Raw genomic sequence first — 18,230 nt, forward strand, 5'->3', positions numbered from 1 at the left:
ATTATAGTCAAAGAAAAAAATAACTATGTAAAAAAAAAAAAAAAAAAAAAAAAAAAAAAAAAAAGCGAAATAATTTATTCACATTAGCTTGTACTATCAGTCTTCATGGAAGCAATCTTTATGTTTTAATAATTGTTTTTAAAATCTGTTTTATTCTAAAAAAAAAAACATTTGTCGAAATAAAATTTTAAAAAAAATGAATTCACTGTAGGAACAAGTTCTACATTTTTTTTTTTTTTTTTTTTTTTTTTAGTTGAAACCATGAAACACAAACCACCAACCTTGAACAATATCATCAACAACTTCACATCTTTAAATGAGTTACAAGAATGGGCCACAGACAATGGTCTAATGGATCATATCTTGGTACAAAACAGAATAAATCATTTTCAGTCAATCAATTTGACAGATGTTCTAAACAGTTTCACTGACGCCAACAGTTTGATAAGTTGGGCCACAGATAACTTTCTCTTAAACAACTCTCAAGTATTAGACAAGCTCGTAATTTTACTTACGTGTACATGGTGTAAAAAGAGATTTTATTTATCAACGGAGTTGAGAGACCATTTGGAAATCCATGAAATTTTGGGTGACATGACCACAGGTCGAAACAAAACTGTAGATATAGCCAATAATACTACAGTTGACCATTTCAGCGATATATCTGACGTACCCTCCACAAGCTTTTCTAACCAATATACTCCAACGTTGGAAAACGAACTGGTTACACCCTATGCTCTACACTGTCCATTGGATGATTTGGGAGACTCCTTCCTCGCAAATGTATTACCTTTTAACTTCACCAGTTGCCCCTATACTAATGGGTCAGACATAGAAAATGTGCTTGTTGGTACTGACCAACATGTCACACTGACCATGAATGATTCGGAAGAAGAGGGTTACGGCGCAGAACCCGAAGAAAACCCCTATTTATTTCGAAGATCCGGACAAAAAACATTCTCTAAAAATCTGGCAAAAGAGACCACATATAAAGTAAAATTTAATGATACGTGGAAGGGTAAAAAATTACGTAATCTTAAAAAGGAATTGGAAAACATGTTTGATGATGTTTTAAACAAAGCCAAAGGAAATGACAACGATTTAGGACGAGTTATCATCTCTCATCCCGAACTAAATAATTCCATCGTTGTACCCTTAGATAAATGGTCAAACATAAACTCACAAAGAGTAATGGAAGCTGTCGAGAATGTGCTGAATTCAGAGGAAAACCTACCTTAAGATACGTCAATGCATGTCACGATAGGAAATATAACAGTACCTAGAGGTAGTGGGAGATTGCCAATAACTCGCCTAAAAGGGGCATCGAATTCCATGGCTTTGAAAAGATCGATTTTACAGGTATGCAATGAAGATAAAATGTGTCTGGCAACGGCTATTGGTAGATGTTTTTTAAAACTCTGTAAAATTGTACCATTAGAAAAATGGAGGGAAACAACAAAAAACGACGAAGACATGAACACTTGTCAAAAAGTCATAAAACACGGAATGACGACTAAAAGTTATTTCAAAAACGTGAGTGCATCTGCTCTAAAGAATACAAGTTACAGTAAAACAATGGCGATAACATTATGCAAAGAAGCCAATCTTTCAACAGACGAAGCTTTAAGTATAAGAGATATCGAAAATTTTGAAAATGTATTAGACGTTAATATTTTGGTACTTTCTGCAAGATTGGGCAACAAGTTTTGTCGAGTCAGTACCAAAGCACAGCGTAAAAATATTTACTTGTATCTGATAGAAAATGCCGATGGAACGGGCCATTTTCAAGGTATAGGAAGTATAAATGGTTTTTTTGGCTATGGGTATTTTTGCGAATCTTGCTTAAAACCTTACAAAAATAAAGGAAAACACTCTTGCGTTGACACATGTGCCGTATGTGGTAGCCTTTCGTGTCGCGTTAGTAATCATCCTGTTATTTGCTCCCAATGCAACCAAACATGTCGCAGCCAGGACTGTTATGACAGACACAATACCAAAACGTCTAGAAGGGACAATGAAAATAGCAAAACGATGTGCGAAAGATTTTACCAGTGTAAAAACTGTCGTAAGATTCGGTGTCGACAGAAACGCTCACCTGAACAACATACATGCGGTGAGTGGCGGTGTAAAAATTGTTTCGAATATCACATAGGTACACATTGGTGTTATCAACGTAAGACATTAAAAGATACGACGAAGAAAGAACCGAGAAAATACTTTTTTTACGATTTCGAAACAACCCAAAACGAAAAGATGTCGTGCGAAGAAGGGTATGCACCTAACGTTCCGTGTGGGAAATCATGCACGGACAGAGATAGATGTAGGAAATGTAGAACGTGTACCCATTGTCATCGGATTACATGCAATTATAATAATCAATGCACGGACGGTCATGTACCTAGCCGACCCTGTCTAAAAAAATGTTCAGCAGATGAAAGATGTAAGACGTGTAGAATTTGTGAAAACTGTAACCAGTCATGGTGCGGATTAGCGGAACACAAGGTGAATTATGCGGTTTTACAGTCCACTTGCGTCATTTGTGAAAATGTAGAATTAACCGCGGATTCAAAATGTAACACTTGTGGAAGTCGCTGTGAAAAGTGTAGAATTTTCAAAAAGAATACTACGACACTTCCATGCGAAAGCAGTTGCGGTTACAGACAAAGGGTGTTTAAAGGCGAAGACGTTCCATACGAATTTTGTTCCCAGATCATGACGCCGCATTACAAAAACACGGTACTCATAGCACACAATGCGAAAGGTTTTGATAACTACCCCGTATTGAATGCCCTGATAGAACACCACAGCGTAAAGCCCAATAAAATTATTTTTGACGGTTCGAAGATAGTATATATGCATGTATCAAAGAATTTAGACCTGACCTTTCTGGATTCGATCAATTTCATAGGAATGAAATTGTCGAAAATTCCCAAGTGTTTCGGTTTACAGGAATTACAAAAAGGTTACTTTCCACATCTGTTCAACACGAAAGAAAACCAGTCTTATAAAGGGCCACATCCAGAGGCACACTATTACGGAATCGAATACATGGGCGAAGAAGAAGCCAACACATTTTGGAAATGGTACAATAGCAACAAGAGCAAAACATTTGATTTTCAGTCAGAGATGTACAAGTACTGTGTATCGGACGTAGACATTTTAAGACGCGGATGCATGCAATTTCGAAAAATCATGATGGAAGTTACTTCGGTTAGCAACGAAAAAATTACCGAAGGCATAGATCCATACGATTACGTCACGATTGCCTCTGCCTGTCAGGCGATCTACAGACAATTGTTTCTGGAGGAAGAATATGAAACTGTTTTGACAAATTTGTCGAATAACGAGACTCTGAAGTGTCCATCGAAACAGGAAAGTGGTGAATTTCTTGTACGTTTGCCCCGTGGTGAATGGGTAACCGAAAAAGCTTTACATTCTTCAGATACATACAAAGTAGAGAAAACGGCATTTGTCAAAAGTCCGATTGCTGTCGTCCCATCAGAAGGTTATGTTGCAAGGGATAATTTTAGCAAAGTTTCCATTCAGTGGTTGGAATGGATCATGGAAACCAGCGGACGTAAGGGAAAACGACTCCACATACAACACGCCTTGAACGGTAGAGGGGAATACAAAGTACCTGGAACAAACTACAGACTAGACGGTTACGTGGAGTTCCCAAAAAAGACAGCTTACGAATTCTTAGGTGAGTGGTAATATTAAATGTATAAGACGAAACGGTGGTGGCGGCGGCGGCAATATTAATATGTTTATAAAATATATTATTATTTATATATTATATATATATATATATATACACATATATACATTATATATATATATATATATATATTATTATATATTTTAAGGTTGTGTTTTCCATGGATGTCCTTCCTGCTACCCACACGATAGAACAAAGACAACACATCCAATGACAAAACATTCTATGAATGAATTGTATTACCTAACCAGAAAGAAAGAGAGAGAACTGATACGTCTTGGGTACAAGTATGTCTGCATTTGGGAGCACGAATTTCACCACCAGCTGGATTTAGACGACCATATGAGAGACTACGTATCAACGTGTGATATCGAAGATCGTTTAGACGTTAGACAAAGTTTTTTTGGCGGTAGGACCAATCCAATTACGCTCTATCACGAATGTACAGAACCAGGAGAGACCATCGAGTATTTCGACTTTACGAGGTAATCTCGATTCTTAGAAACTGGATTATGATAACTATAATTATTCAAATGATTTCATCCCTTGTTATATCATTTTTTTTTTTTTTTATTTTGTAGTCTGTATCCCAGTGTTAACAAATATGGGAAATATCCAGTTGGTCATCCTGTCATCATAACATCAGATTTTGAAGATATTTCCGATTATTTCGGAGTCGCGAAGGTCAAAGTCTTGCCTAACAGACATCTGTTTCATCCTGTTCTACCGTACGTTTCTAATGGAAAATTGAAGTTTCCACTCTGTAAACAATGTGCAGATAACGAAAACCAGAATGACTGTACCTGTACAGATGAAGAAAGAGCTATTGTCGGAACTTGGTGTACTCTAGAGCTGAATCTGGCACGTTCGAAAGGATATAAAATTCAAAAGATATACGAAGTATATCACTTTCCAGAACATCGAACGTACAATCCTCGAACGGGCAAAGGAGGACTTTTCGATGCATATGTCAACCTCTTTTTGAAATTAAAACAAGAAGCATCGGGGTTTCCAGAAGAGTGCCGAACGGAACAACAGAAACGGGATTACATAGCAGACTACGCTAAAAATGAAGGAATACATTTGGACTATAATCAAATTAAAAAAAATCCAGGACTTCGTAGCTTGGCAAAAATTGCTTTAAACAGTTTTTGGGGTAAATTTGGCCAACGTCTAAACATGAAACAAACTACATTTTTCCACGAGAACGAGGCAGAGAATTTTTTTCAGTTACTGTCGGATCCTAGAAAAGAGGTTATAGATTTTCACATCATTAGTAAAGATTTGGTACAAATGGAACATACGGATCATCCGTTTTTTATTCCTATGGACGTCAAAACTAACATTTTCATAGCTTCATTTACTACTTGTTGGGCAAGGACCAAACTGTACGAATTACTGGAACGTACCGGTACCAACGCTTTGTACGTGGATACGGACTCGATTATCTTTCGGGATAAAGATAAAAACTTAACAAAAACACTACCCATAGGGAATTACTTGGGTCAATTGACAAACGAAGTTTCACCAGAAGATGGACATATTACACATTTTGTGTCTGGAGGTCCTAAGAATTACGCCTTTAAGATGGCCTCCGGAAGAGAAACCTGTAAAGTTAGAGGCTTTTCCTTAGACAATAAAACCAATTCAGATCTAATTAATTTTTCTTCTATTTGCGATGTTGTAGTGAATAAAAATATCGAGTATATCAAAACGAGGAATCCACGCAAAAGTTCAAGACTATCCCGTAAAAGGAAATTGTATAACAGGGTCGAAGAGAAAGATTACAGAATGGTATACACGAAGAGACGGTTATTAAACGACTTGACAACTTTACCATTTGGCTATTGTAGTGTAAATAAGTGATCATTATATTTTTTATTTGAAAACCACTGTATTATATGATAATTAAAATGAAATCCATTTTACATTCTTTTTTAATGTCTTCCTTCGTATCTTTGGAGGGCGATCTAGTATACCGGGCGTACCATGTTCATTAGTGTCTAGTTTTTCAACGAATTGTCCATTTCCTGTTTGCATAGAAACTTCTTTCATCGGATCACTATCTTCAGGTTTTTCATGCTCGTCGACCTGTCTTGTCATTTCTGTATCCCTATGATTCCCCGATTTTAAGAGTTCTTCGTATTTTCTTTTTGACACTAATATCAGCTCTTTTGCCATTGTTACAAGAAATCCAATAAGGGTCCTAACAAATGCGGAATCAAATTGTTGTAACGTATCAGTAATTGTTTTTTCTTTCGTACACCTAATGATTTTGATCCTAATTGGTAAAGAACTGATTTATATGGTTTCAAAGTTTTTATATATTTTTGTTTGTTCGGAAACACTCCTTTAAAAATGTTTAAAGCCACTTCGGATAGAACATTCAATTGTTCTTTAGTCAAATGTGGAAAGATTGCCACTCTTTGATTTTTACTAGCTTGGTATAAAAATCTTAAAAATACTGTATTTGATTTCATTCGTTGACTCATATTTTACAAAATGATACGAAAAAACACATTCATCGATATTTATACAGGTCTGTAGACTACACACGTGTCACCGGGAAAAATTCCTGTTCTGAGCATGTATTGTCGATCTTCTCTGTGGGGTGAAAGGTCAGCGAGCATATACGAATACCTCTCTTTTGTCGCTTTTAAATAGCTGTCCATGAAATATTGCGTCATGCCTGGGAGAATCTGCGATGCAAAGGTTATCAGCTGACGCATATCTCTAGGGTTACGAAACAAAACGAAATTGGCACAATTCAAAGAAATGCTTTTAGCGTATTTTCCTGGAGGGTACAAAGATTGCGAAATGAGAACTACGGATGCCTTTCTATGGTGACTTGTAACAGAAAATAAATGCAAGAGCTCTTCCGATTGTACTATTTTAGATATTAGATCGTCCAAAATAATCAATGAATGTTTTCCATTTTCCGTAAATTCTTCAATTTTTTGTTTATCCGGAAGACCTTCGTGAAATATCAAGTTGGATTGTTCTTGCATGTCGTCAAACAGTGGTTGATATTCGGAATAAGCATACAATATTTTTTCTGGTGGTTCAACGAACATGACATTGGCATTTTCTATGAGTCTTTTAGTAAACATCGATTTGCCAGCCTGAGTTGGTCCTACTACACAAATTGTTGTCGGCGAAGAAAAGGGTAACATCGTTTGATCGTTCTCCATCGCGTTTGTTTGTGACAAATGAACTATTGTCATAAAAGCGGGGGGGTTTTATTAAGACTTACGTCATAAGGTTCATGAAGAATAAGTAAATAAAAAATATCTGTTAATCATACTTTATTTAGAATATACCTTTAAAAAATATAACTTAACAAATCGATCATTTGCATGCATATTTACAGACAACATATCATATACATTTTTCAATGACATTTTAAAACATAATCTCATTGTTACAAAAAATACAACATACAGTCCACAAATTTTTGAAGTGTTAGCTTGTGTTTGTCTTTGGATTGAAGTACATCTTTGACTGTTGTTGGCTATGAAATTAACTAGTCTAGTACCGTAAAAATTAACCTGTTTTCCAAGACTATCAAAATATTCCGCTTCTATGGAATTGTAGAAAATTACACATATCCAATGTTTTCCCGGATTGATTATATAAACTTGTGGATAATGATTCTGGACGATATCGTGAAAATTATTAAGATCGATGATATGGATAAATGCCTTTTTTAAACATTCGTAGTCGGTTAATAATTTGGTTAATTGTTTTCCATTCATGGTTCCACAATGTTGATGTTTCTTGTCTCGTCACAGGTCAAAATGGCCTGCGTTTGGTAATAACAGAGACAATTTATAACCTCTGGCGTAGGTACGCTAAATCTCATTTCTAACCTGGCGTTCCCATGTTTTACGAGATTTAGAAAATCTTCCTGTAGGTCCGAAGGATCCATGTTGAAAACAATGAATGTATAGCCGTTACCGAAATCATTTAAAGTTATGTTTAAACCGGTGTCTTTTTGCCATTTATCGCAAATTTCAAATAGCCTAACATATGCTGCTGTGTAATTTCTATTATTGCTGAAATCTAAGTTTAGGGGTGACCCGTATACTTCTACACCATTCACTTTCAAAGTGATATTGGACATGTTATAGTGTTGGAAATTGAAAGGATTGGCTGTATAGTGTCCATTTGCTGCTTTTTGAGATACAAGTCCAAACACGACTTTAGAAGGCAGTGCTTTTGGAAACAAAGAATCCCAAAAAAATTCAGTTGATCCTTGAGGTATGACATTTTGTATTACATGGCTTCTGTTCATGAGGTATTTAGCAGGTGACTCTTTAATTTGACGTCTGTGATTCAATATTACACCAGGGTCTACCTTGACTCTTGCTGTTCTGAAGAATACGTCTAATATTTTTACTTTGTATTTGGGGGTCTTCTCTGCAGACATTAGTAAAAGGGAGCATTGGAACGGTAAAGTTTGATGTAGATGTCTACGCCATTTATCAAATATTTATCCAGAAGTAAAGTGTCTTCCATTAAATTGCTTTCTAGCTCAAAAGTCCTAGATTCTTTTGTATATTCGTATCTGTTTACAAATCCGGCATTTAAATTTAAAGAGTCCATAGGTTCGCTGTCCTTCATGAAGAGTTGACTTTGCAGCTGAGAATTTTGTTCATCACTGCCAGAAGATAGTATGACTTTAAAGTATGACTTCCACGGATAATTGTTAGAATTTGCCGATATTAATTTATTATTCATGTTAACATCGATGTTGGAAAACATACTCTGTAAAGGTAAATTAATTATCCCTGCCTTCTCTTTTGGTGCAAGTTTAGTTCCATCTTCTTTTAAAATTTGCATTTTAACGTATAAACGACTTTTTCTCAAATCAATGTAGTCATTACCAGCTCCCGAGATTACTATTTCAATAGGTGTAGAGTCGTTAATCAAATTTGAAATAGGCCGTTCTTCCGTATATATCATTTTCTCGATTGCCACTTGATTAGGAGGAGAGGCAAAAATAGAAAGTTCCATTGGTTGCCCAATTTCTTTATTATCATCACTCAAATATGCCATAATTTATCGCTTTCTTTTATCCCGGTATTGATTCCACGCGTTATCGTAATAGTTTTTGTCAAATTTTCTTTTCAATTTTTCTTTCTTGTTTAATCTCGATGTTGATCCTTTGTTGGATTTTTTTGTTTTGAGCTTTTTCTTTTTTCTCTTGTCTTTTATAATGATCTTTACCTTCACATGAGGTTTTTCCTCTTTTTTTAAATCTTTCATTTCCGACATTGCTCTTTCCTCTGCAGCAGCAACAGGTGATACCATAGTTGACTTGATAACATTTTTGTTGACGTCAACAGCATTTGGATTAACTGGAATCATGTAGGAATTTCTAAAACGACCATGAAGTCCACGTCCCGAATGTCTTTTTCTTTTTATGCGTCTATATTGGTATGGGTTAAATTTATTTGAAGCCATGTTTTTATAAAATTGCTCCCATAATGTAGATTCAGTTGTTAGGTTCATTTTAGAAAACGAACGGGAATTTTTTCAAATGAAGTGTTATCGTCACTTTCTGTTTTAGAAATGAGGCATCTTGTCCTTTATCATCCTTTATATAAAAATGTAGATGTTGTATTTCGCTAAATCGAACGGGTATGTAATAAGGATTATGGTAAACTATATTGTTTTGTTTTTTTCTGTCGAAATATATTCTTCTAAGTAACGGTTGTTCGTTATTTCCAATAAAACTATCTTGACATATGTCGGAAAAGATAAACAATTCCGGCTTTTGGTCTGAATCGTTGCGTTCTGTTGTAGTAAATTCGGTAACAGCGACAACCCAGTAACCGTCTAGCTGTATTGTTTGATTTAATTTGACTCTAAAGTCGTGTGGTTTATTTTCTAAGAATAAATCTTTTCCGTCATCTGATGATACAACTAGTCTCACGCTCATTTTCCCAATTAATGACATTAAACAGCATTTAAGAACTATTTAATATCTTTGATGGAATTTTTGAAAATCCAAGAATTAAAATTAATTGGCCAACCTAACCATTTTACTAATACTTGATCTTTACCGTCTAACTTTCTTTTTCTAACAATCTTTTCTATTTTATACAGTTTCGTTTTTGATTGGTCAATTTTTTGGATCTCATACCTATAGAAAGACCCCTTTAATTCCTGATTGAGGGTATCTTTTAATTTGTAAATGTCCTGTTGTTGTCTTCTATATCTTTTAGATATCTTAAAAAATTCCAAAGTCCAATTTTCTTGATATCCTTTTTCGAAAACTCTTTTCAATTGCGAAATTCTTACTTGATTTCCAACCCTGTATTTGTAAAATTGTCTCCTCTTCTTTTTATGTTTCATAACTCCTGTAGAAACCGTCTTTTTTCTGGCCCCATATTGCATGTATCGAATTTCGTCTTCGTTCGTTTTTGTCACAGATGCAGGTGTTGCACCTCCCAGTGATTGATGTGGTGTGTTGTTGTAACTGTCGACCAATTTTTGAAGAACATCTATGTACTTAGATGTTTGATTTTCCATAAAATAGGAATAGATACGATTCTTCAGAGTTCTGATTACCCTCTCTGCGTAGTTACTTTTTATCCGTGAATTATATGTGTAAAAAACGTGAATTTTTTCCTTTTGTAAATATTTTTTCACACTTGATTGAAATTCTCCTCCTAAATCAAAACGAATTGTTTTGGGTCTTCTGTTGCCTTCGGTAAAAATTGATTTTAATGCAGCTGTTACTGTCACACTTTTTTTGTCTATTAATGGTCTTATTATCAAAAATCTTGAAAATATGTCTATCAATACTAATAAAAATTTTATTTTAGAATTAAACTTAGACACATTTTCCTTTTTAGAATTAAAGTCCGATACATTTTCCATTGATGCTAAATCTCCGTCCCATTGAGCATTTAAACCAGCAACAACTACCCTATTCCTTTTAACGTTTTTTCTTGAAGGTTTTTGAACACTGTATGTATCTTGACCAGCTAAAAATTTTTTCAATTGTCCTCTGCTGATGTCGAATTTTCCTTCTTGACGAATAACCTTTAATAATTTATTAGGGCCAGCAAAAGCAGCTGGATGACCTGGATCTGTCCATATTCGTTTGACATATGCTTATTTTTGTTTTTGTGTCATTTTCCTAATGCGATGTATTTATGGACAGTTCAATTTCTATTTGTAAAATGAATATGTCCATTACTACAACTCTTTATAATGAAAATTAAAAAAAAACATCATCTTATATATTTTTATTTACAAATTACATTATTTATATATATCATCTTTTCAAATACAATGAAATTATGTAAACACTTGGTTCATGAAAGTCACATGTATTTATTTCATTCTTTGTCTGTTATTCAGATTCACCATCTGGGTCCAATATATTTTTCATAATTTCGAAATCTCCTTCTTGATTCTGTGGTACAAAGTCGTCATCCTCATCAATGTGGTAAGGTTCGCATTCAGAACACTTGAACATTTCCATTTGGTTGTTGTGGGTATTTCTACAGATGACTGTGCTATTCAGTTCTGGAACAAAGTCTCTCATTATCTTCATGGAATCGCAAAGTTTTTGCCATTTGATGTTATTCAAAGGTATTCCTCGTTTTGTAGCTATAGGTTTATCTTTATCTTCTGGTTTCCAAAATCGACGGACGTCAACTGTAGGGTATTTAGAATTTAATGTAACGTAAACACCCCCGCCTAAATGAATAAGTTCTTCATTAACCTGTTCTCCAGTCAAACACAGTTTAAAAACACTGTCAATGAAATCCTTTTGAGTTTCCAGTACTAACCAACGTGATAAAGTTAGTGCCACACCTTGTTTCGTAGGATATTTCTTTCCTTCAATTGTTTGATAATTACGAATGTTAATATATGTTTGACCCTTAAAGTCTTTAGCTACCACGAAAGACTCTCCCTGTAGTTCTATCATACATCTATCTTCAGATGATTGTTGGGCATCCTTTTCATCATCACCACTGTAGTTACTCTCTTTTTGTTTTGTTTCACTGATATAAGGTAGTAAATCAGGTTGACCTGCCTTGAGTAAAGACATTCTAAGGTGATGCAGCGATATATTCTTCGATTCCACTATCATGTTGATAAGTTTTCTTGTTTTAAGTTGTTTCGATTTACATTTTAGTAACTCATCTTTTTGACCTTTTGTAATTACTTCTCTTGCTGTTAAATGACATGCAACAGTGTCTGTATCCATATTTTGACTTAATGCATAGCGTGCATTTTCTATCACTTCAACCATTTTGGTACACTTGCTATGATCTTCGTTTGCTGATTCTTCTGAAGGATGTCTTCCACATATGTTTCTGTATTCACTAGATTCCGTATAATCAAAGGAGTCGTGAGACATTTCCTCAGAATAACATCCACATCGATACTTTGTCATTTTTCTTTCAAACCCCATTTCGTTAACAAGAGGAAGAATGATTTAAGTAGTTTATTCTGAAGGTTTATATAGTAAGCATGTTATGGTGTATGATTAATGAAAACTCTACTGATCAATAAAATGTTGGGGGTTATAATACCTAGGGGTTAAAAGTATGTAATAAAATAGGGGTTAAAATTTTATGAAAAGTACATTTTAATATCTTATGTAAATGTTGGGGGTTATAATACCTAGGGGTTGAAAGTATGTGATAAAATAGGGGTTAAAATTTTATGAAATATCTTATGCAATAGGGGTTGTTAAAAATAACAGATATAATTCAAATATGGGTGATATATATCTATATGACCATTATGCCGTTATGCAATGATAGATGATGTTGCGATAAGAATTCATATTGTGGGGGTTATAATCATTGTTATGGGGGTTGTAGAGCCCCCTATAGTAGTGAAATCAGGCAGTGATTGAAACCTTTGAGAAAAAAATATGAAGGGACATCGTTAACCTAAAAACAAAATTATGTTGGCTGTTAAGATATGTATGTCGTAGGTAGGTACGTCGTATAAATCCAATTTGGTTAATAATGATGTCTTGCTGTGTGCAATTTCATTTTCAAAACATTCGTCTTTGGTTTTCTGTTGGCTGTTTTATGCAAACAATTATATAGACACATCATCTAGCTGATAGCTGAGGTAACTGCCACAAAAACTAATATTAGGTACATTTGCAAACTTAAGATGACATATGATATACAAATGTATACGATTACGAAACTTTTATTTTGATTCGGCTATTTTAACTTAAATAATCATTTCCTTTAGCAATTATCTGACAGTTATTGTATTGATATATACAGCTTTAGTTATGAAGGGCTTTCGTGATAAATGCGGCATCACTGTTAATTAAAGAAAACGACATTAAAAATAACTAGTTTTTAAAACAAAAGATACTTGAAAGAACAAAATTTGTCCCGAAAATGTGAGATTTTGAAGTAGGTGTGAAAAAAACATATTTGAACCTTTAAAAGAGAATTTTTTTACCCACAAAAAATCTTGATTTTAAAGATATTTTTTCAATGTGCGTTATGATGGTCACGTGTCTTACACTGTTCTAACAAAAATCGTTGGAACTTAGGCAGGGCACATATTTTTTAGCCCTCCCCCTTTTGTTCCTGTAATTTGTTATTGTTTTTGTTTTCTTATAATTTCATTTATTTTCTTGCGTTTTTCTGTGATTTATACGAAAATATATATACTAGAAATAACTTGTATTTGCAATTTTCTATCATTCAAAGTTTACTATCCACTTGGTCACTGATATGCAGTTTTTGTCTTATATCTCTGAAGCTAAAGCATTTAGAACCATTCTGAGTGATTAAACATGTTCATCAGGTCAATATCTATCTGCCCTGAAATTTTCAGACGCATTAAACAACCAGTTGTTGGGCTGCTGTCCCTGAATTGGTAATTTTAATGAAATTTTGCATTTTTTGGTTATTATCTTGAATATTATTATAGATATAGATAAAATGTAAACAAAAATTATGTTCAGCAAAGTAAGATCTAAAAATAAGTCAATTGACCAAAACGGTCAATTGAATAGAATAGGGGGTGAAATGGTCAATTGACCCCTGAAGGAGTTATTGCCCTTTATAGTAAATTTTTAACAATTTTTTGTTAATTTTTGTAATCTTTTACAAATATCTTCTCCTCTGAAACTACTGAGACAAATTTAACCAAACTTGACCACAATCATCATTTGTCTATTATTTTTTGAACTGTTATAAACAGAGAAAATCTGAAAGGATAAAAAATGTTCAGATTAATGAGCTCTACCAATTTTAAGTACACGTCAAAACTATTAGACAATTTTACCATTTTTTTTTTTTTTTCATTTTTGCCTATTATCATGAAAACTGAGATATTTAGAGAGAAACATTTTAATCCCGTTCTTCCTTATATGATTTAAATAATAAAAGATAAATAAACACTTTAAATCACAAACATGATCAGCAAGGTAAGATCTATTAAAAAGTCCAATTTTGCCGATATACTAGTAGTAAGAAGACTGTCACTCTTGATAGGATTGATTAGCCTTAAATGATAATTTAGTTTTACCCTCTTTTGTGTTTTGAGCAATAACTTAGGAAGATAGAGAGAAATCAAACATACTAAAAGATCAGTAATACAAAATCAACAAAATAGAGATTTGTGTCATGAAGTGTATTCTCATCGACAATGTTGGAGAGTGTCCTTTAATTGTTTGATATGCATATTGACCAAGGTGAGCGACACAGGCTCTTTACTGCCTCTAGTTTGACATCGGACTAGGACTTCTTTTAAACTGAGTTTTACTATGCGTATTGCAGTGTATTTGTTTATTCCACATTGACGTGCATTTCGGTGAACTAGTATACGTGATTATTTTATGGACAAGATGAAGCCCAACCCAAGGCGGGGGAGTGTCTAGCTGCGTTGAAGTCCCATTGGTGGCCTAGCTTATGCTGTTTTCAGGTCTCTGATCGCATTGTTGTCTTCATGACAGATTCCCCGTTTCCTTTCACATTTCAAAAAATATGAAAGAATTAAATTGAGAAAATTAACGGCCTTATTTATAACAAAACAATTCAAGAAAAACAGATATGGCAGACAATCATTGAAGTACATGTTCCTGACTTGGGACAGACACGTAAAGAATGTGGCAGGGTTTATACATTTGTGTGAGCGCTCAATCGTCCTTTAACATGGGGCAGTAGTATAACAGCAGAACATAATAATTTATCAAGATAGTGTACCAACCAGCATCTAAAATCACCATAAAAGAGGGGCGAAAGATACCAGAGGGACAGTCAAACTCATAGATGCTGGTTGGTACACTATCTTGATAAATTATTATGTTGTGCTGTTATACTACTGCCCCATCTTCTTTTTTATATAGCAGCATCATATTAAAAATCTTAAAAACAAGAATGATATAAACCTAACATTATCAATGATCCATGTAAACGAGGTCAAGGTCAGATGAACACTACAGACAGACATGTATACATGATTAAAATCAATACATGAATAACATATGCTTATAGCATAGACCATGAAAACAATTGACCAATATACCTTTAAAATCAGATCCAGGTCAGATTATGCCTACCAGACAATCATGCACATCCATACATCAAATATTATCATGATTATTGGCATATTGCTCTTGGTGTCTGCTAAACAGACCAATTCATCAAAACCAAGCATTAACCAATGAACCATGAACATAATGTCAGCTCCTTTTGGAGTTCGTGTGACTCTCTTGTTTTTGTTTGCTACCTTGATTTGTCTATTTTATCGCTATTTAAGATTTAACACGAAAGTCGTGAGGTTATCAGCAACGAAAATTAGAGAAAAGGGGTCAATAGATTGATAGCGAACTATGCGGTATTGGTTTTGCTCATGGTTGAAGGCCATACGGTGACCTGTAGTCGTTAACTGTATTTAGTCATTTAGTCATTTAGTCCCTCGTGGCGAGTTGTGAATTATACCACGTCTTTTATTTTTATAAATAGAGTTCAGGATATTTTATTTTGTCATCTGTTAAAAAATATTTTTCTTCATCAAATTTGGGATCATAATATTTTTTGGAAGAAAACCATAACCCAACCCAACCCCCTTTTTGAAGTTAAATGGTCGTTCCCTAAGCACATGGACTGCATGTTGCCCTCTAGATGGTCTTTCGGTTGTTTGTATCATTGGTTTGATGTCTCATGACATTTATCATCTCCTTAATTATAGTTCCAATAATTGATCATTCGTTTAATGAAAAGTTTGTAAAATACAGTTGTGCATATGCCACTTATACAATAATGATTACTTTTAACCACTTTTCCAATGTTTAAATATACACGTAGTCATGTAAATACAAATATATTCAAATCTGAAAAAGGGGAGGGGTATTTTTATTTCTTTAAAATTTCTGATTTCCAACTTTGAAGAACAAAATATTTTGATAAGGGCGACAGGGAGTATTCCGACTGTGAGATAGGCAATATCATTTTATTTTACAAACATTTTTTAGCTGGTTACTACTAGAGAATCAGTCTGACTTTAACAGTGCTTGTTCCAAAATGGCATAAAAGTGTTAGGGAAGGCAAAACAAATTAGAATAGGCAGGGTTTACGGAAACACATGTATTATTTTTTTTTTGGCCTAAGTACCCGTCCATGTCTACTTTTTATTTTTGTAAAGTATTTCAATTATTCATTTGTACCCGTCTGATATGTTAAGCTTTGTTTTCAAATGATTTTTATAGTTTGTTCTTATATTGTGCTGTTACACCAAGTAAAGGGAGTGTTGGCGCCTTCAATCGAAATTAACCACGCCATATAATGTATGTGGTCTGTCCGTGTTGCTTATACCGATAAAAGTCCTTCTCTATCATTTTTTATATGGCTTATAACATGTACATGACACTTGTATGTAGTCCACTATGTACATGTATGACGTATCACGAGTATGCAGTATTCTTCTATGTTCAAAGGAGACAAAATGCTTTACCACATTTACAATATTTATATGGTTTATGTTCAGTATATGTCATGTTTTCATGTGTTTGTAATAGCCACTGTGGTCACTTTAACCATTTCAGCACACATTACAATTATATGGTTTCTGTCCAGTATATGTGTTCTCATATTTGTAATACATGTGCATTTGCAATAGGCATTGTGGTCGCTTAAACCATTACAACATACAATACAATAATATGGTTCCTGTCCAGTATATGTCATGTTTTCATGTGTTTGTAATAGCCACTGTGGTCACTTTAACCATTACAACATACATTACAATTATATGGATTCTGTCCAGTATGATTATGTGTTCTCATGTTTTTATAATAGCCACTGTGTTCACTTTATCCATTACATCATACAATACAATTATATGGTTCCTGTCTAGTATATGTACATGATATATGTTTTTATGTTTGTAATAGACATTGTGGTCACTTAAACCATTACAACATACATTACAATTTATGGTTTCTGTTCAGTATGATTATGTGTTCTCATGTGTTTATAATAGCCACTGTGGTCACTTAATCCATTACAATATACATTACAATTTATGGTTTCTGTCCAGTATAATTATGTGTTCTCATGTGTTTGTAATAGGTACTGCACTGTGGTTACTGTCAAGTATATAAATCTCGTGTGTTTGAAATAGGCACTGGGGTCCCTAAATACAATATAACATGCGTCTCATTCATCGGTTTATCACCAGCGTTATATTTGCGTGTTGCTATGATTCTGTAACATTTTTTAGGTACCAATCAGGCAAAACTTTTGTAAACATACGTTAAATTAATGAGATTCATCGCTAGTTTTATTTGTGAAAATGTTGTGCGTGTTGCTATGATTCTGTTAGGTACCAATCCGACAAAACCGTTGTACACATACGTTATATTAATGTGATTTATCGCCCGTGTGTTCCCTTGCAAGTCTGCATAAGTCGATTTCGAATAAACAATTTCAGTACAGCATACATCTATGAGGTTAATCTCAGGAATTGTTTTTTATATGAATAGCAGATGTACTTGTGGTCACTAAAGTCTTTACCGCATATATCACATCTACAAGGTTTATCACATTGTGTGTTCTTATGTATGTTTGTAAAATCTGTGTCCTGTTAAATCTTTTGTAACATATTTCACTTTTAAAAGGTTTATCACCAGTGTGTGTTCTTATGTGTGTCTGTAAATTCTGTTCCCTCTAAATCCTTGGTTACATATCTCACATGTGAAAGGTTTTCTGACACCAGTGTGTTGACCGCTATGTCTGTAAAATTCGTTTCAAACGAAACCCTTTATCAAAAACATCACATTTATACGGTTTATCACCAGTGTGTATGTTCTCGTGTGTCCCTGTAAGCTCTCTGACTAAACCTTTTACCACACACACATCACATTTATAAGGTTGATTTCCAGTATGTGTTCGTATGTGTGTCTGTAAGTTACAACACTGACTAAACCTTTTACTACATACATCACATTGATATAGTTTATCATCAGTATGTGTTCATGGTGTTCTAATGTGTTTCAGCAAAT

At 34.1% G+C, this 18,230-nt stretch overlaps 2 protein-coding genes across 2 annotated transcripts; both read left to right on the forward strand.

Annotated features, from left to right (window-relative positions):
- The first annotated feature begins 213 nt into the window (after window positions 1-213).
- LOC127721736 (uncharacterized) lies at window positions 214-1,239 on the forward strand. Its single transcript, XM_052228547.1, has one exon. The coding sequence runs from the start codon at window positions 262-264 to the stop codon at window positions 1,237-1,239; it is 978 nt and encodes a 325-aa protein (XP_052084507.1). The 5' UTR covers window positions 214-261.
- A 9-nt stretch (window positions 1,240-1,248) lies between these two features.
- On the forward strand, window positions 1,249-16,260 carry LOC127722409 (uncharacterized). The gene is made up of 2 exons (XM_052229282.1): window positions 1,249-2,270; window positions 16,203-16,260. Exons 1-2 carry the CDS (start codon window positions 1,249-1,251, stop codon window positions 16,258-16,260), a joined length of 1,080 nt encoding a protein of 359 aa, XP_052085242.1.
- The last annotated feature ends 1,970 nt before the right edge of the window (window positions 16,261-18,230 follow it).

Source organism: Mytilus californianus, unplaced genomic scaffold, assembly GCF_021869535.1.
Source record: "Mytilus californianus isolate M0D057914Y unplaced genomic scaffold, xbMytCali1.0.p SCAF_12, whole genome shotgun sequence".
Classification (NCBI taxonomy): domain Eukaryota; kingdom Metazoa; phylum Mollusca; class Bivalvia; order Mytilida; family Mytilidae; genus Mytilus; species Mytilus californianus.